The 22,698-nt window shown below is 43.6% G+C and overlaps 1 protein-coding gene across 2 annotated transcripts in view; it reads left to right on the forward strand.

Annotated features, from left to right (window-relative positions):
• Positions 1-22,698, forward strand: part of RMND5A (required for meiotic nuclear division 5 homolog A) — a 371,570-nt gene that overhangs the window by 178,034 nt on the left and 170,838 nt on the right. For both annotated transcript variants that reach the window (XM_069204434.1, XM_069204441.1), the window contains one exon: positions 14,811-14,977. In XM_069204434.1, coding sequence (XP_069060535.1) covers positions 14,811-14,977 — 167 coding nt within the window. The remainder of the gene's footprint in view (positions 1-14,810; positions 14,978-22,698) is intronic.

Genomic DNA, 22,698 nt, shown 5'->3' on the forward strand with positions numbered 1-22,698 from the left:
TAGTAGCCATTGGCTACTAACCCCCCAGACCTAAACACGCCCTTAAACTTAGTATTTAAGGGCTCCCCTGAACCTAGGAACTCAGATTCCAGCAACCTATGAAGAAGAGGACTGCTGAGCTGAAAAACCCTGCAGAGAAGACGGAGACACCAACTGCCTTGGCCGCAGCTCTACCGGTGTAGGAAGTTGGCTCTGTATGCACTATTTCAAAGTAAGGAATAGTATGCACAGAGTCCAAGGGTTCCCCTTAGAGGTAAGATAGTGGCAAAAAGAGATAATACTAATGCTCTATTTTGTGGTAGTGTGGTCGAGCAGTAGGCTTATCAAAGGAGTAGTGTTAAGCATTTGTTGTACATACACACAGGCAATAAATGAGGAACACACACTCAGAGACAATTCCAGGCCAATAGATTTTTGTATAGAAAAATATCTTTTCTTAGTTTATTTTAAGAACCGTGAGACTTGCAACACTGCACCCGGCGACCCCGACTCGACTGGTGGAGAAACAACGCTACAGGGAGGACCCCCAGGCGACTCGAAGACTGTGAGTAACCAAAGTTGTCCCCCCTGAGCCCTCACAGCGACGCCTGCAGAGGGAATCCAGAGGCCCCCCTGACCGCGACTGTCTGAATCCAAACTCCCGACGGCTGGAAAAGACCCTGCACCCGCAGCCCCCAGCACCTGAAGGATCGGAACTTCAGTGCAGGAGTGACCCCAGGAGGCCCTCTCCCTTGCCCAGGTGGTGGCTACCCCAAGGAGCCCTCCCCTTGACTGCACCGCTGAAGAGACCCCTTGGTCTCCCATTGATTCCTATTACAAACCCGACGCTTGTTTGCACACTGCACCCGGCCGCCCCCGCGCTGCTGAGGGTGTACTTTACATATGGACTTGTGTCCCCCCCGGTGCCCTACAAAACCCCCCTGGTCTGCCCTCCGAAGACGCGGGTACTTACCTGCTGGCAGACTGGAACCGGGGCACCCCCTTCTCCATTGAAACCTATGTGTTTTGGGCACCACTTTGAACTCTGCACCTGACCGGCCCGGAGCTGCTGGTGTGGTAACTTTGGGGTTGCTCTGAACCCCCAACGGTGGGCTACCTTGGACCCCAATTTGAACCCCGTAAGTGGTTTACTTACCTGCAAAAACTAACATTAACTTACCTCCCCCAGGAACTGTGAAAATTGCACTGTCCACTTTTAAAATAGCTATATGTGTTTTATGTAAAAAGTATATATGCTATTGTGATTATTCAAAGTTCCTAAAGTACTTACCGGCAATACCTTTCAAATGAGATATTACATGTAGAATTTGAACCTGTGGTTCTTAAAATAAACTAAGAAAATATATTTGTCTATAACAAAAACCTATTGGCCTGGAATTGTCTCTGAGTGTGTGTTCCTCATTTATTGCCTGTGTATGTACAACAAATGCTTAACACTACTCCTTTGATAAGCCTACTGCTCGACCACACTACCACAAAATAGAGCATTAATATTATCTCTTTTTGCCACTATCTTACCTCTAAGGGGAACCCTTGGACTCTGTGCATACTATTCCTTACTTTGAAATAGTGCATACAGAGCCAACTTCCTACAGTCTGGCTCTAGAAAGTGTATCTTTAGAGTAGCCTCTATGTCGAAAACGGTGTTCCAGTAGTTTGTGTAAAGGTCTGGTCATCACTACATGTCAGTCTCTTTCTAGTTATTTCGCCCAACGGTATAACATTGATCTGACGTTTGGGATGTGTGCTACTAGCGTACAGGATTGAGTTGCAAGCTGTGGGCTTTCTATAGAGTTTAGACATGATCTTTTACCCTCTCTGTATAGATCACACACAAATATTCAATGTAATTGGAGCTGACATGATGTGTGAAGCTAAAGTTATAGAGGTTGTCATTGAGATGGTTGAGCAAAATGTTTGTCAGTTCTAGTACCAGCCCAGATGATAAAAAAAATCTTCTGCATATCTACCCCAGTAGAGAATGTTCCCCAAAACCTCAAGGGGTGGTGGGTGTGGGCAGTGGAAATTACACGTGCATTCCTCTGGAAAACTGAGAGGCTGTTTTCCAGAGGAATGCACATGTTCAAGGAGTTTACATCAAGGGTGACAAAGCTGCAAATTCTGAGTCCATTCAGAGTCCTCCAACTGGCATAGTACGTCCTTAGTGTTGCGCATGTACAATGGTAGGATGAAAGTCACTTGATGTGACGAAACGTGTGTTGGCTGTCGTATTCACATTTGATGTTGGAATGTAATGGAAAACAGCCCTTGCCAATAAAGGACTTTCTCCTCTAAGGACTTTCATTCATGAAGTTGACTTCTGAACTTCCAATTCTGCCCTTGTCAGGAACAAATATCCAACCTTTCTCCTTTTGGGAAAAGATTAAATAAGAGCTGGTGAAAATACTTAAAACATGCAAGTTAGTATGTTTACACACACTCAGGCATTCCATCCATGGAACTATTTCTTACTCCTTCCTCCAGCCCCCAGTATGTAGATCTGCAGAAATGTGATAAAATAAGGACATTGTTTGTATACAACACTTCTATGGTATTAACCCTGGCATAATCAGAGAGGCTATTATCAGAACTCTGAAGTGAGATTGTTGCCATAATTTGTCGCCGCACTACATGGACAAGAAGATTTGTTTTTTTAATGACCTGTAGATTTATGAAGCAACCGGTTCCTTGGACATGTTGATATTTTATTAAATTCCTCAGCCCTGCCAGTTTTTTCCACAGTATGTTGAGGAACTCAAGTTCTCCGTTGAACTCTCTGCCCTTTTTATTGTGCTTGAAGGTTGGATTTTGAGCTTTTTCTGGAACCAACCAGAGGGTGTTCTGCGCTGACAGATTATCATCTTGTGTTGACCCTAATACATTCATATTAAAGTCCCAGGAGAGGATTATTTCAGGAGGATGTGGTCCGTCTTGCATGGCCTGTTATTTAATTTATCAGATGTTATTTGGCTAACTGTTTTCATTTCGTTTTTGGGAGCATGTAGATGTTTATGTGCACTAAGTTGAACGTCTGTGAACCCTGTTTAAGAGTGGTTGGGACTGTTTGCAGGCTGCTCCATATTGTTGGTTTCAGGATGTGGTTATCTTTTAGAGCCGTCTTGATCTAGATTGCTAGGCCACCACATAGGCGGCCATCGATGGCTTCTTTGTGTCAGGTGTTGTGTAGCTAATTTAACCGAGGATCACAGGCACTTTTTCAACCCATGCCTCTTGTAGCATGTTTATCTGGAAAGAAAGCAAGCATTTCAATGTCTCATGGTCTGCTAGTTTGTCTGACAAGCCGTTGATGTTCCATGAGCAGATGTGGAGCTTGCCAGCCTGGTCAAACGGTGCCGTGGGCTTATTAATGCTTGTCTTTTTGATTGACTCAGGCCTCCTGGAATACAGCTCCAATCGTTATCTTGCATTGGTGCTCTGGTGGCGCTTGCCTGCAGCAGAGAAACGTAAGGGCTGGAATTACTCTGTGCTCCTCAGAATCGAACTTGAGTGTTCGTGGGGAAGGATGGGCGTCTAATTCATCTTGTGAGTTATTAGAACATGGGGGTAAGCCGGTTTTGCAATCGGTGACTCGGATATCCCTCAGTTTTGAAGTCCTAGTACCTGGTTAGGAGCTGTTGATGTTGATCGGGTCGCAGTTGATAGATACTTTTGTTCGTCTGGATGCCGGAGCCAGGAATCCGACGGAAAGGATGTCAGCCGTGGTCAGGTTCTCGGTTTCTGGGATTTGACTTATTAATCTAAGGATGTTCTCACGGATCACGGTTGATCGATACCCCGGATACATTAGGACTATCTGGTCACAGATTTGTGCCGGGGGATAGGGACCCAGTATTGACGGCATTGTTCCCAATGACTCAAGGCTTCTGAGTCCCTGTTCTAAGAGGCAGCTCCCTGGTATCTTATTGCTCTTTGAATCTTGTTACGATGGTAATTGGGTCTAATTTGATGTTGTCTGGGGTCTGTTTTTTTTTTTTCTTGACTGAGTTCTGTGTCCCAGGCGGGCTTGATGATGTGCACCATTATTGCCTGGTCCATAGCAGGGGTTGGCGCTAGACAAATGCTTTGTTTGAATGCTTCGTGGCCTACTCTGAGGGGTCCGTCAGCCCTTCCGTTTTTGGCTATTCCAGACAGGGGTCTTGATTGTCAGCATGGGTTGCTGCAGGTCAGTGTTCACTGCAGGCACCCTTTCCTCCTCTTCCTAAATGACAATTTCCCCAGAAGTCACAGTGTCTGGGTTGACAAGTTGAGGTGCTGTGTGAGCAACCCGGTCACAGCTGAACTTTTTGCTTGTTCGTCTGCTTTATTTCTGTTATGCAGGTTTAGGTTGTTGCTTGGGTTGCTTAAGCAGGAGTAGAAACTTTACCTCATGCCCATTTTTCCCTCTGTTTTTGAGCCTTCTGATGTTTGGTTAGGGTCCAGGTGTGTTTTTTGTGGTTCGTACCAGCAAAGTAACTAGATCTGGCAGTGGGCCCATCTACGGCCAGGAGATTGGCTAAAGCAGTGGTTCCCAAACTGGGAGCCACGGCTCCCTGGTGCACCATCAAAACTAGCCAGGGGTGCCGCACACAGTTTGGGAACCACTGGCTGTAGTTTTGTTGTGTCCGAACTGGAAATAGCTCAGTGGTTCCCAAAATGTGTAGGGCACCCCTGGCTAGTTTTGATGGCGCACCAGGGAGTTGCGGCTCCCAGTTTAGGAACCACTGGGCTAAAGCTTCCTCGTTTTTTGCCATGGGGTTACAATGACTGCAACAGGTGTTGAGACCTGGGAAGTTTGGTCCTGATAGTCATTAGGCGCACACTTCCTTTGTTCATGTACTGACTGCAAGGCGGACTGAGTGTGTCCCTTAGGGACCTGTGTTGTAAGGTTGTTTGCAGGCCTCAAGGCCATAAGGATGTCACCCAAGATTGCAGGGGATGACTCCAGCTTATCTAGGAATTGGGGAGGAGGCACAGAAGGCTACCGGCAGCATGACAGCTGTTTCTTTTTTTGTTGTTTTTTTGTTTGAATTATAAGACAGTTAAGATTGGCTATCTTTCTGTCAATCTTGGAAGTAGATGTCCAGAGTATTCAGTAGCTTGATCTGTGTCCATTTTTGTGGACTGGTAGTTTAAGGTTTCCACTGTTAGTTGCATTGTTTTTAGCAAGGTTGTCCACACTTCTGCAGAGTTATTTAGCTTGTTGGTTGAGTTTGCGTGTACAGGTGTGCGAGCCTCTACTTGGATGGTTATTGAGTAGTTCTTCTAGTCTTCGCTGTACACAGCTATCATGGCTTCCCAGTAAACTGAGGGGAGCCAAGACTGGTTTTGCTGAAGGTTTTATTTCCAAAGCATCCAATTTGATTGGGCTATCTGAGAAAGCACTGCTAATGTCTCTGATAGGTTATATTTCTTGAGGTCTGCTTGATTGCCAGCTTCCTCGTTGCTGTTTAACTGAGAGCTTGTTTCATTGCAGGAGATTGACCCCTCAGGCCAGCGCTTGGAGGTATGAGGGGGTAGAGGACAGATGGTCAGTTGCTTCACTTTCATTGCTTCAGTTAGAAGGAAGATGTCTCTGCCATCCTTGCTGTCAAATGGGGTCGGTGGAACATCAGTTGTGTCTACGCCTGAGTTCACTTGCGCAGTAGAGGTGAATACAGATTGAGTTGCCCTACTCTCTTAGGCGGGCTTGAATAAGTTCTCCCCTGATTTGGAAGAGCTTGGTTGAAACTTACTGCACCCGTCTTGTTGTTGACTTTTGATATTTGTGAGCGTGTCAAGGTCGTGGTGCTCCACGGCTTTAATTGAGGAGTTGGGTTCAGATTGTGCAGATTGGAATGATTTGTGAGAGGCCATATGAGGAGACTTAGTTATTGACGGTTTTCTCCAAAGGGGGAGGGGGGGTTAATCCCAGCATATTGGAGTTTGATGTTAAAAAATAGCTTCCGCTTGATCCTTCAGATTGAAGAATTTGCTGTGGATTTTAGGTTACTGCTTTTTCTTTGCTAAGTCCTTACATAAGGAGGTTACCCGACTGCGCTGGAATGATGCAGTGATGTTACTTGTGGGGCACAGGGAGGTGCTGTGCAGCCGACTAGGGCCAGTTCACTACGTGGTGCGCTGCTGGCAAGTGTTGCGAGGGTGAAGTGCACGCTCTTACTGACCTCATTGTGTGTGTGTGTGTGTTGTAGTGGCTTGCTGGAGCTAAAGCAGGTAGCGGATGTGTCCAGAGAAGTACAAACCGGACTGTTGTAATACCGGCCACCCCCGCACCTTTTGTCAGTAACTGCAGCCTCCTAGGACCTCACCTTGACGCTGATGTTTGCAGTAGTTTCCTTTCTTCACTTTTCCAGCGAGTTGGGTCAGAGGTTGAAGCTGAGATGGGCTGGGAGCAGGCAGCTCAGCTCAGCACCTGTACAAGTGCGAATGCAGGCTGCGGGAAGCTGACGTCTGGGTCTGGTTGGCGGAGAACCGATGTAGTCTGCAGTTCTGGTGCCAGTGCTGTTAGTTAAGAGCGGCTTGGCAGGGTGGCACAGTGGCGACTTGAAGGTCAGCTGGCATAGTACACAAAGGCAGAGTGGTGAGCAGGTTGCTTATTAGGTACGGGGTGGCGGATAACTGCAGGGCTTCTGGGCTTACCTATGCTCATTTACGGGCTAAGCGGCTGGCTTATGGGCAGGAAGAGGAGGTGACTGAGTGAGTGGCTGAGCGGGCACGCAAGCAGGCTGTGTGCGAGAAGGGAGAGAGTACTGACAGCTGCAACCGCTATGACCTTGTTGCCTACTCCTGGGCCCGCTGCTGCTGACTCCACTTTCTTCTTGCAGCGGTGCAGATGACTGTGTTGTGGCACAGCATGACTCACGTCAGCGTTTTAGACCGCTGGTCGCCTCAGCTAGCACTCCTGTCTCCAGCAACTGTGTACGCAGATTGCTGTGGCCTGGATCACTTTGCTCCAACTCACCGCAGCATTGTTGCTTAGGCCCCGCTCTGCCTGCTGGCACCTCGTCCTGTGTCATATGTCACCACCGATAACTGACCTGTCCCAAACCAACTCAAAACTAGGAAAAGCTGGCCATAAAATTTGTCTAAAAAATAACCATTAGTTATCCATACTTAGCAAATAATGATATGTATTTTATTAGGCACATTTATAGCTACACACGTTTGGGTTAAAGCCTGGATGTTCTTGCTGAACATGTGGGTTTGTCAAGGGTGAAATAAGACATATTGTACTGTAATAAAGTTGCCTGTAGAACGTGTTCTTTTGTCTTGGATGAAATTTGGTATCAAGTGTCAATATGATTCTAAGAGCTCACTTGTCAAATTAAGTCTTTTGAAACAATGTCCAAAAAAGAAAAGCTGTTTTGTTGCTATACCTCCTTTCAATGGAAAATAAGTGTATATTGCTGGTCCAGAAGAGAGGTTGAGAAGTGACCGGTTTGCTTGCAATGCGTAATGTGCTGAAAACTCCAGCACACAACGGCTTGGCACTGGGGCGTGAGGTGCACGGTTATAGAGGACAAAATTGGATGAAGTTATGCCGCAGCCCCCCACCGATTATTGTGAAGTACCGAAGTACCCACCTATAGCGAGCAGATACCAAGGTACGTGGGAGTAACTGACGCATGGACCAGAAGATGTGTGAGGCAGTCGCTACTGTGCAGAACACATCTGGTTTGCATTACACTGGTGGAGGGTTGAACCTGCTGAATTTACTATCGGTGTAGCCCTACAGCTATAATCGGCGTGCCATTAATGAGAGAAAGTTAACTATTCATTCTATGTACGTCGTAATTTGAGGAGTTGAGGCGCAGCGACTCTCAGCTTTTGGAGACTAGATAAAATGTAATGTGAAGATTTGGGTATAACATTGAGTATCCGTGTTGATATTAAAATCCATGGAATAGAAAAGGCAAGTAACTTGGAGTGTGATCACTTATTGGAAATGTTTGTATTTTCCTACTAGGCAGTGTTTGGGAATAAGAACTATTTGGAAACAGTTATTGAGTTTGGAGGACACTAATAGCTGTCATTAGGTTAATTTAAACATAGACATGGAGGACAGACAAGCAAAATGGAGATTAGCTGTGGAATGTACTTTCAATGAGGGTACTGAGATGCCTGGTAGTGAGTTTTCTAATGCGAAAAGAACTCCTGCACATTTGATTAAAGAACTGGAGAAAGCAAGGAAGATGGAAGCAAAACAGTGGTGGGAGATGACATCACTTACAAAATATTTGGAGTGAAAATGGGCACCCAGGGGGGTTGAGGATCATATTACCAACATTTGAGGATATGGATGAGGACTCAGTAAATGAATGGTGCCAAAACACAGAAGAATGTTCAGTCAGACTAATGAGGGCATTAACTAAACCTACAAAACGTAAGATGGAGTTGCAGGTGGCAAAGATTGAAATGATCATGAAAGAATTGGAAAGGTTCAAGGATCAATTAAATAAAATGGAGAAGTCCTTACTGAAATATGAGGAGGAAATTATGGAAGGCCAGAAAGTTTACGAGGGATAGATTGGACTATCAGCATGGTTGAGTATGTACCTTTGCAAAGAAATATGATAGTTTGAGGTCAAAGGAGAAACTAGATACATCAAAAAGCCTATTGCTAAGCGAAAGTGACCTCATTTCAGATTCTGGCTCTAACGCAGATGAGGCAGTAGTGGTGAAAATGGATTTTCAGAGGTAACTTCGCCTCGTACACATGACTACACATCAGGGAGGAAGGATTGGACAAAAGATGGGCCTCAGAAGAGGAAATGTAGGACGCAGAGGGGCAAGAGGAACAGGATAGGGAAAGAACAGGGGATGACAAAAGAACTGATGGGTGCAGTGGATGCACCTATAAAGCAACCTCTATTTGTAAATATATCATCAATCATTTTAAATGATAATCAAAAGAGGTCACTCAATTTGGGACTTACCTTTTGCCCTACAGCTTGCCCTGGCTTTGTAGATATAAGGATAGCGATCTATAAATATATCCGTTAGCTCAAACTACACAAATATTATCAGATAAACTGTGAAATAAACTCTAAAAAGATCTACAAAGGATAGGTGCTCATCTGTCAAGATATCCGATATCCCTGATTGAATGGAGATCTGGGATTTGGCAATGGAAGTGAACAAGAACATGATACAATCTAGTATTGAGGTAATGGAACCAACTCCGGAATGAGAGGATATTGAAATTAATAGATTAATTCCATGAATAGGTGATTTAAAAGCCCTAGGATTTATTTTGGACAATCAAGTGGCAAGTGGATTGAAGCGTAAGAGCAAATTTTGGCCTCCGCTTTAAATCCCTCCTTTATCATCAAACCTTCTGATAAAGGGGGCAGCATTGTGTTGATAGACCTAAGTTCATATCAGTTGGAAGCAATGAGGCAGTTGAGCAATTCCACACATTATAGTTGTGTGCTTGGAAACCCTATTAAACACGTGAAAGAGGCATATCATACAAAATTAAAGTCTTGGTTTGATCATGGACTATTAGACTGGGAGGAGTATCAATATCTAAAAGTAGAGCATGCAACCATGGCAACTATCTACTTTCTCCCAAATATTTGTAAGAATAAGAAATTCCCTCCTGGTAGGCCAATTGTAAGCTCTATAGGGTCTTTGTTGGAAAACACATCAAGGTATTTAGATCTGTTTTTACAGGAGTATATTGTTAATCTTCGTTCATATTTAAAAGACTCTACAGAGTTCTTGAAATAATTGGATGGCATACCATGGAAAGAGGAATATATCATGGTAACGCTTGAGTGACATTGTATACATCTAAAAATCATAATCCGGGGATGCAAGCTTGTAATTACTTCTTGAGAGACAGATCTCTAGAGCTGTTTGAACATACACAGATGCTGATGGAAATGCTTAGGTATTGCTTCACAAACAATGTATTTCTCTTAAATAAAAAAAAATAAAAAATATTACCTGCAGGAACAGGGAACAGCAATGGGTACCTTTTTCGTCCCCCACCTATGCAAACTTGTTCATGGTGTGGTAGGAGAAGGAGGTGGCCTGGATTGAAGAGAATTGGAAATATAATCAGAAGGTTGCAATATGGACATGATTTATTGATGATCTCTTTATACTTTGGGAAGGTGATGAAGTGGAATTGTGTTCCTTTATTGAAAAGTAGAATCGAAATTAGAATAATTTACAATTCACAAGCTCATATAGTAAAACACATTGTGAATTCTTGGACGTTGAAATGTTGGTTCTCAACAATCAACTGGTGACCAAAATATATAGGAAACCAACCGCCACTAATGCACTGTTACATGCTGATAGTGGGCATTGAAGTGGAGTATTCCATATGGTCAACTGTTGAGAGCTAAGAGACTGTGCTGTACAGATGATGAATATAATAAGGAAGCATCAGATATGATAAACAGATTTTTAGAGCAAGAGTGCCTTAGGAGTGTACTTAATGATGCAAAACGAAGAATGGCTATGAAATGAAGAACAGTTATATCCAAACGAAGGAAATTCAGGTGAACATAAAGACTGTTCCTCAAATATGATCTAGCAAAGTCTAGTGCAGAGGTCTTCAAACTGGGGGGCGGGCCCCCCTAGGGGGGCCTCAAGTGATCCCAGGGAGGCCCCAGACTCTGGCCAAAATAAATATTATACAGATAACAGGCCTTTGTTTTAACCAGAAGCATGTTATTGCAGTTTTAAAAAAGGTAACAGTACTTAACTGCAATGTTTAAATAGGTTTAGACATATTTAAACATTGCCATGTTTATAAAATAATTGTGAAAAATTCTGAGGGGGGCCCAATGATTTTTATTTTTCAACTGGGGGGGGGCGCAGCATTAAAAAGTTTGGAGACCTCTGGTCTAGTGTGAAGAGAATATTACATAAGAACTGGCATGTATTGAATAAAGATGAACATCGAAAAACAATAGTGCAAGCTGGAGCGCAGATAACATTTAAGAAGACTAAATTGTTGGGGGATATCATAACATCAACCTTCTTAGATACTAACATGAGGGGTCAAAATAACTCTGGGTTTTTAGAGATGTCTCTCTTGTAAAGCCTGACGATATGTCTTACATTATAAAAGTTATTATACTATTAAGGGACTGAATGTGCTAATTCAGGAGAAGATCACTTACAGTACAGATCATGTGATCTGTGCTTTAAAGTGTGAATGTGATAAATTATATGTAGGGAGCACCACTAAAAAGTTAAGATCATATGACAGCCATTGTGAATGATGATACACGCTATCCTTTGGCAGCTCATTTTGAGAAATTCCATGCTCGATCTCTGACCACCTTTAAGTATTTTGGTATAAAGCATGTCATGATTTATCCAAGAGGAGGTGATAGGGAGAAAATGTTACAAAGGGAGGAATCCAGATTGATATTAATGTTGGGGACTGAAGTCCCTTATGGTAACAATTTGGATGCTGAACTACATGTACATCTGTAATGATGTGTATTATCGCACTTTATTGTTCAATTTACACTGTCTAGAGCACTTTTATACTGATGCACCTACTTTAGGGCACATATAGTATATTTTCTTTAGATATGATTGATATGAGTGATGAACATTTGTAGTCTTGAGCATGGGTGTGGAATTTCTTAAAATATCTACTTGTCCATGGGACAGGTTGCATCTTAAATCTACTTGTCATATAAAAACATCTACTTCTCCCTGTGGTGCCATGTAGAGCAGCAACAAATTATGGCAGCAATCTCATTATGTAAGAGCTCTGATACTAGCCTCTCTGATTATGCCCGGGCTACTACCGTAGTAGGGCTTGAATACTTGCAATTTCAATCCCTACTGTAGTAATGTCCTTATTTTGCCATCTTTCCGCAGATCTACATAGTGGGGCTGGAGGAAGCAGTAAGTAATAGTTCGAAGGCTGGAATGCCTTTGAGTCTACATATCATATAGCATGGATGCACTTTTGTGACTTTCTTTAAGAATTGGGTCCCTAATTAGGTCTGGTGTTAATAGACATTTTGTTTTTTATTAAACTTCAATTTCTCTCTCTATCGGTTGGCTTTACTGAGAGTGATCACATTCAGCTCTTCCACAAGGAGCATATTGTCACACAAAGTAGTTTTGATCAGTGTCAAGAACTACAGTGACTTAACAAAACTGGAGGGGATCCCTTTGCAAATAACATGGAGGGGACCCCTCTCCAGATTCACTATGGGCAGATGCTGTGGTGAAGGGGCCCCCTGGAGGGGGCTGCAGGTCCTTCGTTATGCCACTGGTGGCAACGTGTGCTTTTAGAGATCAAAAACGTTGTGTTTTTTTTTTTTCCAGTGTTTGCTACAATAGTGAGAGCCTAGCAGCTCCTACAAGTGTTACAAAAGCCATGTCAATATAAGACAAGCATTGATGAAACTAAAAGACTCACAAAAAAATGTTGGATCGGTTGGCTTCGTCAGTGCTTGTTTATTTTCATGCTTCCCATAATCTTGTTAAAAATGGTTACACTGATTTTCCATTAGGAATATTTTTGGGAAATACTAGCATGCATTAACACATTTTACTAAATGACTCTTCAAAGAAATAGCATCTAAAATTTCTTAGTAGCAATTTTTTTTTTCCTAGTTGCATTTTTTCTAAACCTTTTATTTTAAAAGCAAAGAATCCTCACTCTTGCTTACAAGCATCTGCAAACATTTGCATCAAATCAGAGAGCATTCTGTGAGCATTATACTTAGCCTCATATTGGCAAACTTTTCAAACGGGTGTACACTTTTTTTTTTTTTTTTTTACTGGAACCACAGTCAGAAGTGCAGTTTGACTGTAAAACATTTATTTACAGCGCTCACCCTAATAATGAAGGCTTTCAATTATTGAACCATAAATACAAGTTCGAACAGCATTATCAAATGGACACACATTACCTCGACTGCAGACAGTTTCCCTCTCTGTAACTTGGCAGCCAAACGGTTTGTGCTGCAGAGGGTTGGGCCTACTTGTCTCAAGGACAAAATAAACATGAAAACTTGTTGCCCTTGACCCCAAACGAGATGTCCCAGGCGTCTGGCACTAGGGATCCCGCATCCCTGATTGAGATACTTTGGGTACGTAGTGTATTGTTTTCTGGAATATTTATATATTGATTCGCAATCCTTGAATATGGAATTGCGCTTTAATATATCAATCAGTATATAAAATATATGGACATTGGGTGAGATATACAATATAAACGTGCCTTGATAGTAGTGATCAGAAATGTGTATATCTATTGGATTGAGATACTTTAGAGATGGCAGAAGAATATTTCAACAAGATCTACTATTTTTTGACTCATGTTTTTTTTATTTTTATTATTCCATATGGTGCCAGCAGGTACTTGTATGTGGAATTTACTTCTTGCACATTAGCTATTTATTTTTTGCACATTAGCACTTTATTCCGCTCTTGCATATAACATGATCTTACATACATTGACATATGGATGCTGCAGCTTGAATCTCTAAGGGTATTATTGTGGACTTGTACTTGGAGCTCCGTGTATAGTAACACATAATGTTTGGAACGGTAGAGTAAAGCACATTGACACTTTGTTTTGGGCTCCTAGAGACATTAATTGTGGATTCGTATTTGGAGTCCAATATAGTAAAGCTTGATGTCTAGGATACCACAATAATGATGGCTCTAAGGGAATGATAGGCGAGTAGTGTAATAATTTAACAAATTAGTACATCATTCAGTACCTTCATGAACAGTTAGGCACATAAACACTTTAATTTTGATTTTTAATATACATGAATGTGATTTTCATTTTCATCTATTACTCGGAGTTTTACTGCATTTCTAACGTTAAAATAATTGTTGGAATTTGAATTACTGCTCTATGGCTTTGTAACAGTGTTAATTGTAATATCTCTTTAATTTATATTAAGTGAGTAAAAAGAGAAAATAATGACGATAAAAATGAAGAAATGAAATGTTGAATAACTTTATATAGTCGCCTGAGGTAAAAATGACGGACACATTGTTACAAAGTAGATATTTGAAGTTACAGCTCTAGTGTCTTTGGGCCGTTGAAATGTAGAAAGGACTTTATAAAGCTTACTGTGAAGCCTAGTAGGATGTTTTGTGAGGCCCAATTGAAGGTGTAAGCAAAAACACGTAGGCCGCTTCTTTTAAAAAAAAATTTTTTTCACTTTTTTTTTTATTTATGAGGACGCCCAAAGAAGAAGAATACAATTAATTTATCAAAATTAATTTATTGTATCGAATTGGACCAAGTTGCCATCTGTGCTTGTGCCGCCATGTTGCTGGTCCGGAGGAGAGGTTGAGAAGAGATGTTTTGAATATGTATATGTTTACAAGAAACCTGCAATAAGAAAAATATATAATCGGTTTCTACCTAAATTCATAGTTATGGTCTAAGTTATATTGAAATGTGTGTGTATATATAGGTGATCCATCTAATTTGTATAACTTATAAAAGGGGTAAAACTATTTCTATAGTAAAACATATTCCTTATGCAGATATGAAATGCAATTTGCATAAAATCGGTCATAATTTATTACATGTAAAACATGAAAATTTATTCTAAAACAGGAGACCTCAAAAGAAGAAAAAAAAATAATCATCTATAATTTTTGAATGTGCTCAAAATTAGCATCCCTTTTAAATAACCAGGCCGAAATAAACCACAAATACTAGGTATCATTACTGTCATCAAATAGTTGTTTGCATGCAGTTGGAAGGCACAACTGCAAAGCTGTACTGAAGTTGATATTTGTAAAATGTGCGTGTTGTATAAATCTTTTTTCTGTCATTTGTTTTTACTTTTTAGATGGGCTGTATCAAATCGAGAAATGCTTATGGCCCAGAATAGCTCCCTGGAATTTAAATTGCATAGACTCTATTTTATTAGTTTATTGATGGGAGGAACACAAAACCAGAGGGAGGCACTGCAGTATGCAAAAAACTTCCAGCCATTTGCTGTAAATCATCAGAAAGGTGAGTCATTGAAAGTAACTCTCTGTTTTGAGTATGTAGTGATGTGTGTGTGACCTGTTTGATTTCCAATATCTTTGTTTAGTGATGCTTTGTGAGACTAACTGTCATAGTCTGTGCATAATGTGTTAAATTACCTTAAGTACGAATCCTTTCTTTCAATCTGGAGAACAGGTCACAGAAACCTTTCTTGTAATACTCTGTTCGGTGGCATGTGTAGCTGCAGATACACATGCTGTGCATAGTCCGCCGTCTGGTGTTGGGCTCGGAGTGTTACAAGTTGTTTTTCTTCGAAGAAGTCTTTTCGAGTCACGAGACCGAGGGACTCCTCCCACTTCGGTTCCATTGCGCATGGGCGTCGACTCCATCTTAGATTGTTTTCTTTCCGCCGTCGGGTTCGGACGTGTTCCTTTTCGCTCCGTGTTTCGGGTCGGAAAGTTAGTCAGAATCTCGGAAACTAAGTCGGTATTGTTTCGTTCGGTATCGGGGTAGTTAGAACAAATCGACACCGAATCTTGAAGAGCTTCGGTAGCCCTTCGGGGTAATTTCGATCATCTGTCGGGGCCTGGTCGGCCAGACCGCGTGCAACATCGAGACTGATGGAACGGACCCCGTTCCGATTCTGTCCTAAATTCCATAATAAATATCCTTATACGGATCAACATTTGGTCTGTTACTTGTGCCTGTCCCCCGAGCACAAGGAGGATACGTGCGAAGCCTGTCGCGCGTTTCGGTCGAGGAAAACGCTCAGAGACCGAAGAGCCAGGAGGTTGCAGATGGCGTCCACGCCGACAGGACAACAACGGTTCGAGGAGGAGGAAGAAGAATCTTTCTCCATCCACGAGTCGGATTCCGAAGAATTCGACGTCGAAGAACAACCAACCGTGAGTAAGACGTCGAAACAAAAATCACACGAAAAGACTGACAAAGCCCAGGGGACGCCACCGCCAACAGGCCATGGCTTAACCCGGAAAGTAGGTGACCGTCCAACGGCACCGAAAAAGGGCGAGCTGCTGTCGAAGTCATCCGACTCCGGTCGAGATACAGGCACGCAGCACTCTCGGGACCGAGAGATTGACGCAGAAAAAATTTGGCAGCGGCACCGAAATTGGTCGGCACCGAGAGGGCACGACGCCGAAAAGACAAAAGATCTTGTCAGAGCCGAAAAAATCCAGGGACACGGTTTCGGTGCCGAAACGCCCGGCAACCGAACCGAAGACTGGTTCCTACTCAGAGGAACAGGGACTGTCCTCTCAACTAAAAAAACACAGATTTGAGGAGGAATTACAAACAATTGAGCCAGATCACACGCAAAAGCGGATCTTTATTCAAAAGGATACAGGGAAGATTAGCACTCTTCCCCCAATCAAAAGGAAAAGGAAACTTGACTTCCAGCAAGGAGACAAGCAACCACAAGCGAAGGTGGTAAAGAAGGTAACTCCACCACCATCAACTCATGCATCACCGGCACAAACTCCACCATTAACACACTCACCAGCTCATACCACAATGAGCCAGGATGATCAGGATGCATGGGACCTCTACGACGCTCCAGTATCGGACAATAGCCCAGAGTCGTACCCAACTAAACCGTCACCACCTGAGGACAGTACATCATATGCACAGGTGGTAGCTAGGGCAGCCGAATTCCATAATGTCTCGCTACATTCGGAGCCTATTGAGGATGACTTCCTCTTTAACACCCTGTCCTCCACCCATAGCCATCATCAAAGCCTTCCCATGCTTCCAGGAATGCTAAGGCACTCAAACAAATATTTCAAGAGCCAGTTAAAAGCAGAGCCATAACTCCAAGGGTGGAGAAAAAATACAAGGCTCCGCCCACAGACCCTGTTTTTATTACATCACAACTGACACCAGACTCAGTAGTTGTGGGGGCAGCTCGTAAAAGAGCCAACTCGCATACATCAGGCGACGCACCACCTCCGGACAAGGAGAGCCGCAAATTTGATGCAGCGGGAAAAAGGGTTGCAGCACAAGCGGCAAATCAGTGGCGCATCGCCAACTCGCAAGCACTCCTGGCGAGATACGACAGGGCTCATTGGGATGAGATGCAACATCTCATCGAACACCTCCCCAAAGAGTTCCAAAAACTAGCGCAACAGGTGGTGGAAGAGGGACAAAGTATCTCGAACAATCAGATACGGTCTTCATTGGATGCAGCGGATACAGCTGCAAGGACAATAAATACTGCAGTCACGATAAGGAGGCACGCATGGCTGCGCACATCTGGGTTCAAACCCGAAATACAACAGGCTGTGCTCAATATGCCGTTTAATGAACAGCAATTGTTTGGGCCGGAGGTCTACACTGCAATTGAAAAATTAAAAAAGGACACCGATCCAGCCAAAGCCATGGGCGCACTCTACTCCCCGCAGGGCAGAGGCGCATTTGGCACATTTCGTAAAACAACTTTTAGGGGAGGGTTTCGAGGTCAACCCACAGAAACCAGCACCTCACAAACAAGACGACCTACCTACCAGGGACAATATCAAAGGGGAGGTTTTCGGGGACAATACAGAGGGGGCCAATTCCCAAGAAACCGGGGAAAATTTCAAGGTCCCAAAACCCCTCAAAATAAACAGTGACTCACAAGTCACACAACCCCTTCACACAACACCAGTGGGGGGAAGAGTAAGCCAGTTCTACAAATCTTGGGAGGAGATAACAACAGACACTTGGGTCTTAGCAATTATCCAACATGGTTATTGCATAGAATTTCTCCAACTCCCTCCAAACGTCCCACCGAAAACACACAATATGTCAAAACAGCATATAGACCTTCTAGGACTAGAAGTTCAGGCATTGCTGCAAAAGGACGCAATAGAACTGGTACCACGTCATCAAAAGAACACAGGAGTTTACTCACTGTACTTTCTAATACCAAAAAAAGACAAAACTCTAAGACCAATACTAGATCTCAGAACACTAAACACCTACATCAAATCAGACCACTTTCACATGGTCACATTACAAGACGTAATCCCACTGCTCAAACAGCAAGACTACATGACAACATTAGATCTAAAAGATGCGTATTTCCATATACCGATACATCCTTCGCACAGGAAATACCTAAGGTTCGTATTCAAAGGAATACATTACCAATTCAAAGTGTTGCCATTCGGAATAACAACTGCGCCAAGAGTCTTTACAAAATGCCTGGCAGTAGTAGCTGCACATATCAGAAGGCAGCAAATACATGTGTTCCCATACCTAGACGATTGGTTAATCAAAACCAATACGCTAAAACGGTGTTCACAACACACAAAATATGTCATAGAAACCCTACACAACCTAGGTTTCTCAATCAACTACGCAAAGTCACACCTGCAGCCGTGTCAAACACAGCAATACTTAGGAGCAACAATCAACACAGCAAAAGGGATTGCTACTCCAAGTCCACAAAGAGTACAAACATTTCACAAGGTAATACAAACCTTGTATCCAAAACAAAAAGTACAAGTCAAAATAATACTGAAACTACTAGGCATGATGTCTTCATGCATAGCCATTGTCCCAAACGCAAGATTGCACATGCGGCCCTTACAACAGTGCCTAGCATCACAGTGGTCACAGGCACAGGGTCAACTTCTAGATCTGGTGTCGGTAGACCGCCAAACATACATCTCGCTTCTATGGTGGAACAGTACAAATTTAAACCAAGGGCGGCCTTTCCAAGACCCAGTGCCAACATACGTTATAACAACGGATGCTTCCATGACAGGGTGGGGAGCACACCTCAATCAACACAGCATCCAAGGACAATGGGACATACATCAAAGAAAGTTTCACATAAATCACTTAGAACTGTTAGCAGTATTTCTAGCGTTGAAAGCATTCCAACCCATGATAACCCACAAATACATTCTTGTCAAAACAGACAACATGACGACAATGTATTATTTAAACAAACAGGGGGGGACACACTCAACACAGTTGTGTCTCCTAACACAAAAAATATGGCATTGGGCAATTCACAACCATATTCGCCTAATAGCACAATTTATTCCAGGGATCCAGAACCAACTAGCAGATAATCTCTCTCGGGATCACCAACAAATCCACGAATGGGAAATTCACCCCCAAATACTGAACACTTACTTTCAAATTTGGGGAACACCTCAAATAGATCTATTTGCAACAAAAGAAAACGCAAAATGCCAAAACTTCGCATCCAGGTACCCACACAGGTACTCCCAAGGCAATGCTCTATGGATGAATTGGTCAGGGATATTTGCGTACGCTTTTCCCCCTCTCCTTCCATATCTAGTAAACAGATTGAGTCAAAACAAACTCAAACTCATACTAATAGCACCAACATGGGCAAGACAACCTTGGTATACAACACTACTAGACCTGTCAGTAGTACCTCATGTCAAACTACCCAACAGACCAGATCTGTTAACACAACACAAACAACAGATCAGGCATCCAAACCCAGCATCGCTGAATCTAGCAATTTGGCTCCTGAAATCCTAGAATTTGGACACTTAGACCTCACACAAGAATGTATGGAGGTCATAAAACAAGCTAGAAAACCTTCCACTAGACACTGCTATGCAAGTAAATGGAAAAGATTTGTTTATTACTGCCATAATGAGCAAATTAATCCATTGCATGTGTCTCCAAAAGATGTAGTAGGATATTTACTACATTTGCAAAAATCCAATCTAGCTTTCTCTTCCATAAAGATACATCTCGCCGCAATATCTGCTTACCTGCAGATTACTCATTCAACTTCCCTGTTTACAATACCTGTCATTAAAGCGCTTATGGAAGGCCTAAAGAGAATTATACCACCAAGAACACCACCTGTTCCTTCATGGAACCTCAACATTGTCTTAACAAGGCTCATGGGTCCACCTTTCGAACCCATGCATTCTTGTGAAATGCAATACTTAACGTGGAAAGTTGCATTTCTCATTGCCATCACATCTCTAAGAAGAGTAAGTGAAATACAGGCGTTTACCATACAAGAACCATTTATTCAAATACACAAGAATAAAGTAGTTCTAAGAACAAATCCAAAATTCTTACCAAAGGTTATCTCACCGTTCCACTTAAATCAAACAGTAGAATTACCAGTGTTCTTCCCACAGCCAGATTCAATAGCTGAAAGAGCACTACATACATTAGACATCAAAAGAGCACTAATGTACTACATTGACAGAACAAAAGTAATTAGAAAGACAAAATGTAGGAAGTTGGCTCTGTATGTGCTATTTCAAAGTAAGGAATAGCATGCACAGAGTCCAAGGGTTCCCCTTAGAGGTAAAATAGTGGTAAAAAGAGATAATACTAATGCTCTATTTTGTGGTAGTGTGGTCGAGCAGTAGGCTTATCCAAGGAGTAGTGTTAAGCATTTGTTGTACATACACATAGACAATAAATGAGGTACACACACTCAGAGACAAATCCAGCCAATAGGTTTTTATATAGAAAAATATCTTTTCTTAGTTTATTTTAAGAACCACAGGTTCAAATTCTACATGTAATAGCTCATTCGAAAGGTATTGCAGGTAAGTACTTTAGGAACTTCAAATCATCAAAATTGCATGTATACTTTTCAAGTTATTCACAAATAGCTGTTTTAAAAGTGGACACTTAGTGCAATTTTCACAGTTCCTAGGGGAGGTAAGTATTTGTTAGTTTTACCAGGTAAGTAAGACACTTACAGGGTTCAGTTCTTGGTCCAAGGTAGCCCACCGTTGGGGGTTCAGAGCAACCCCAAAGTCACCACACCAGCAGCTCAGGGCCGGTCAGGTGCAGAGTTCAAAGTGGTGCCCAAAACACATAGGCTAGAATGGAGAGAAGGGGGTGCCCCGGTTCCGGTCTGCTTGCAGGTAAGTACCCGCGTCTTCGGAGGGCAGACCAGGGGGGTTTTGTAGGGCACCGGGGGGGACACAAGTCCACACAGAAATTTCACCCTCAGCAGCGCGGGGGCGGCCGGGTGCAGTGTAGAAACAAGCGTCGGGTTCGCAATGTTAGTCTATGAGAGATCTCGGGATCTCTTCAGCGCTGCAGGCAGGCAAGGGGGGGATTCCTCGGGGAAACCTCCACTTGGGCGAGGGAGAGGGACTCCTGGGGGTCGCTTCTCCAGTGAAAGTCCGGTCCTTCAGGTCCTGGGGGCTGCGGGTGCAGGGTCTCTCCCAGGCGTCGGGACTTTAGGTTCAAAGAGTCGCGGTCAGGGGAAGCCTTGGGATTCCCTCTGCAGGCGGCGCTGTGGGGGCTCAGGGGGGACAGGTTTTGGTACTCACAGTATCAGAGTAGTCCTGGGGTCCCTCCTGAGGCGTCGGATCTCCACCAGCCGAGTCGGGGTCGCCGGGTGCAGTGTTGCAAGTCTCACGCTTCTTGCGGGGAGCTTGCAGGGTTCTTTAAAGCTGCTGGAAACAAAGTTGCAGCTTTTCTTGGAGCAGGTCCGCTGTCCTCGGGAGTTTCTTGTCTTTTCGAAGCAGGGGCAGTCCTCAGAGGATGTCGAGGTCGCTGGTCCCTTTGGAAGGCGTCGCTGGAGCAGGATCTTTGGAAGGCAGGAGACAGGCCGGTGAGTTTCTGGAGCCAAGGCAGTTGTCGTCTTCTGGTCTTCCGCTGCAGGGGTTTTCAGCTGGGCAGTCCTTCTTCTTGTAGTTGCAGGAATCTAATTTTCTAGGGTTCAGGGTAGCCCTTAAATACTAAATTTAAGGGCGTGTTTAGGTCTGGGGGGTTAGTAGCCAATGGCTACTAGCCCTGAGGGTGGGTACACCCTCTTTGTGCCTCCTCCCAAGGGGAGGGGGTCACAATCCTAACCCTATTGGGGGAATCCTCCATCTGCAAGATGGAGGATTTCTAAAAGTTAGAGTCACCTCAGCTCAGGACACCTTAGGGGCTGTCCTGACTGGCCAGTGACTCCTCCTTGTTTTTCTCATTATTTTCTCCGGCCTTGCCGCCAAAAGTGGGGCCTGGCCGGAGGGGGCGGGCAACTCCACTAGCTGGAGTGTCCTGCTGGGTTGGCACAAAGGAGGTGAGCCTTTGAGGCTCACCGCCAGGTGTGACAATTCCTGCCTGGGAGAGGTGTTAGCATCTCCACCCAGTGCAGGCTTTGTTACTGGCCTCAGAGTGACAAAGGCACTCTCCCCATGGGGCCAGCAACATGTCTCGGTTTGTGGCAGGCTGCTAAAACTAGTCAGCCTACACAGATAGTCGGTTAAGTTTCAGGGGACACCTCTAAGGTGCCCTCTGTGGTGTATTTTACAATAAAATGTACACTGGCATCAGTGTGCATTTATTGTGCTGAGAAGTTTGATACCAAACTTCCCAGTTTTCAGTGTAGCCATTATGGTGCTGTGGAGTTCGTGTTTGACAGACTCCCAGACCATATACTCTTATGGCTACCCTGCACTTACAATGTCTAAGGTTTTGTTTAGACACTGTAGGGGTACCATGCTCATGCACTGGTACCCTCACCTATGGTATAGTGCACCCTGCCTTAGGGCTGTAAGGCCTGCTAGAGGGGTGTCTTACCTATACTGCATAGGCAGTGAGAGGCTGGCATGGCACCCTGAGGGGAGGGCCATGTCGACTTACTCGTTTTGTCCTCACTAGCACACACAAGCTGGCAAGCAGTGTGTCTGTGCTGAGTGAGAGGTCTCTAGGGTGGCATAAGACATGCTGCATCCCTTAGAGACCTTCCTTGGCATCAGGGCCCTTGGTACTAGAAGTACCAGTTA

This window comes from Pleurodeles waltl, chromosome 1_2 (assembly GCF_031143425.1).
Source record: "Pleurodeles waltl isolate 20211129_DDA chromosome 1_2, aPleWal1.hap1.20221129, whole genome shotgun sequence".
NCBI lineage: Eukaryota > Metazoa > Chordata > Amphibia > Caudata > Salamandridae > Pleurodeles > Pleurodeles waltl.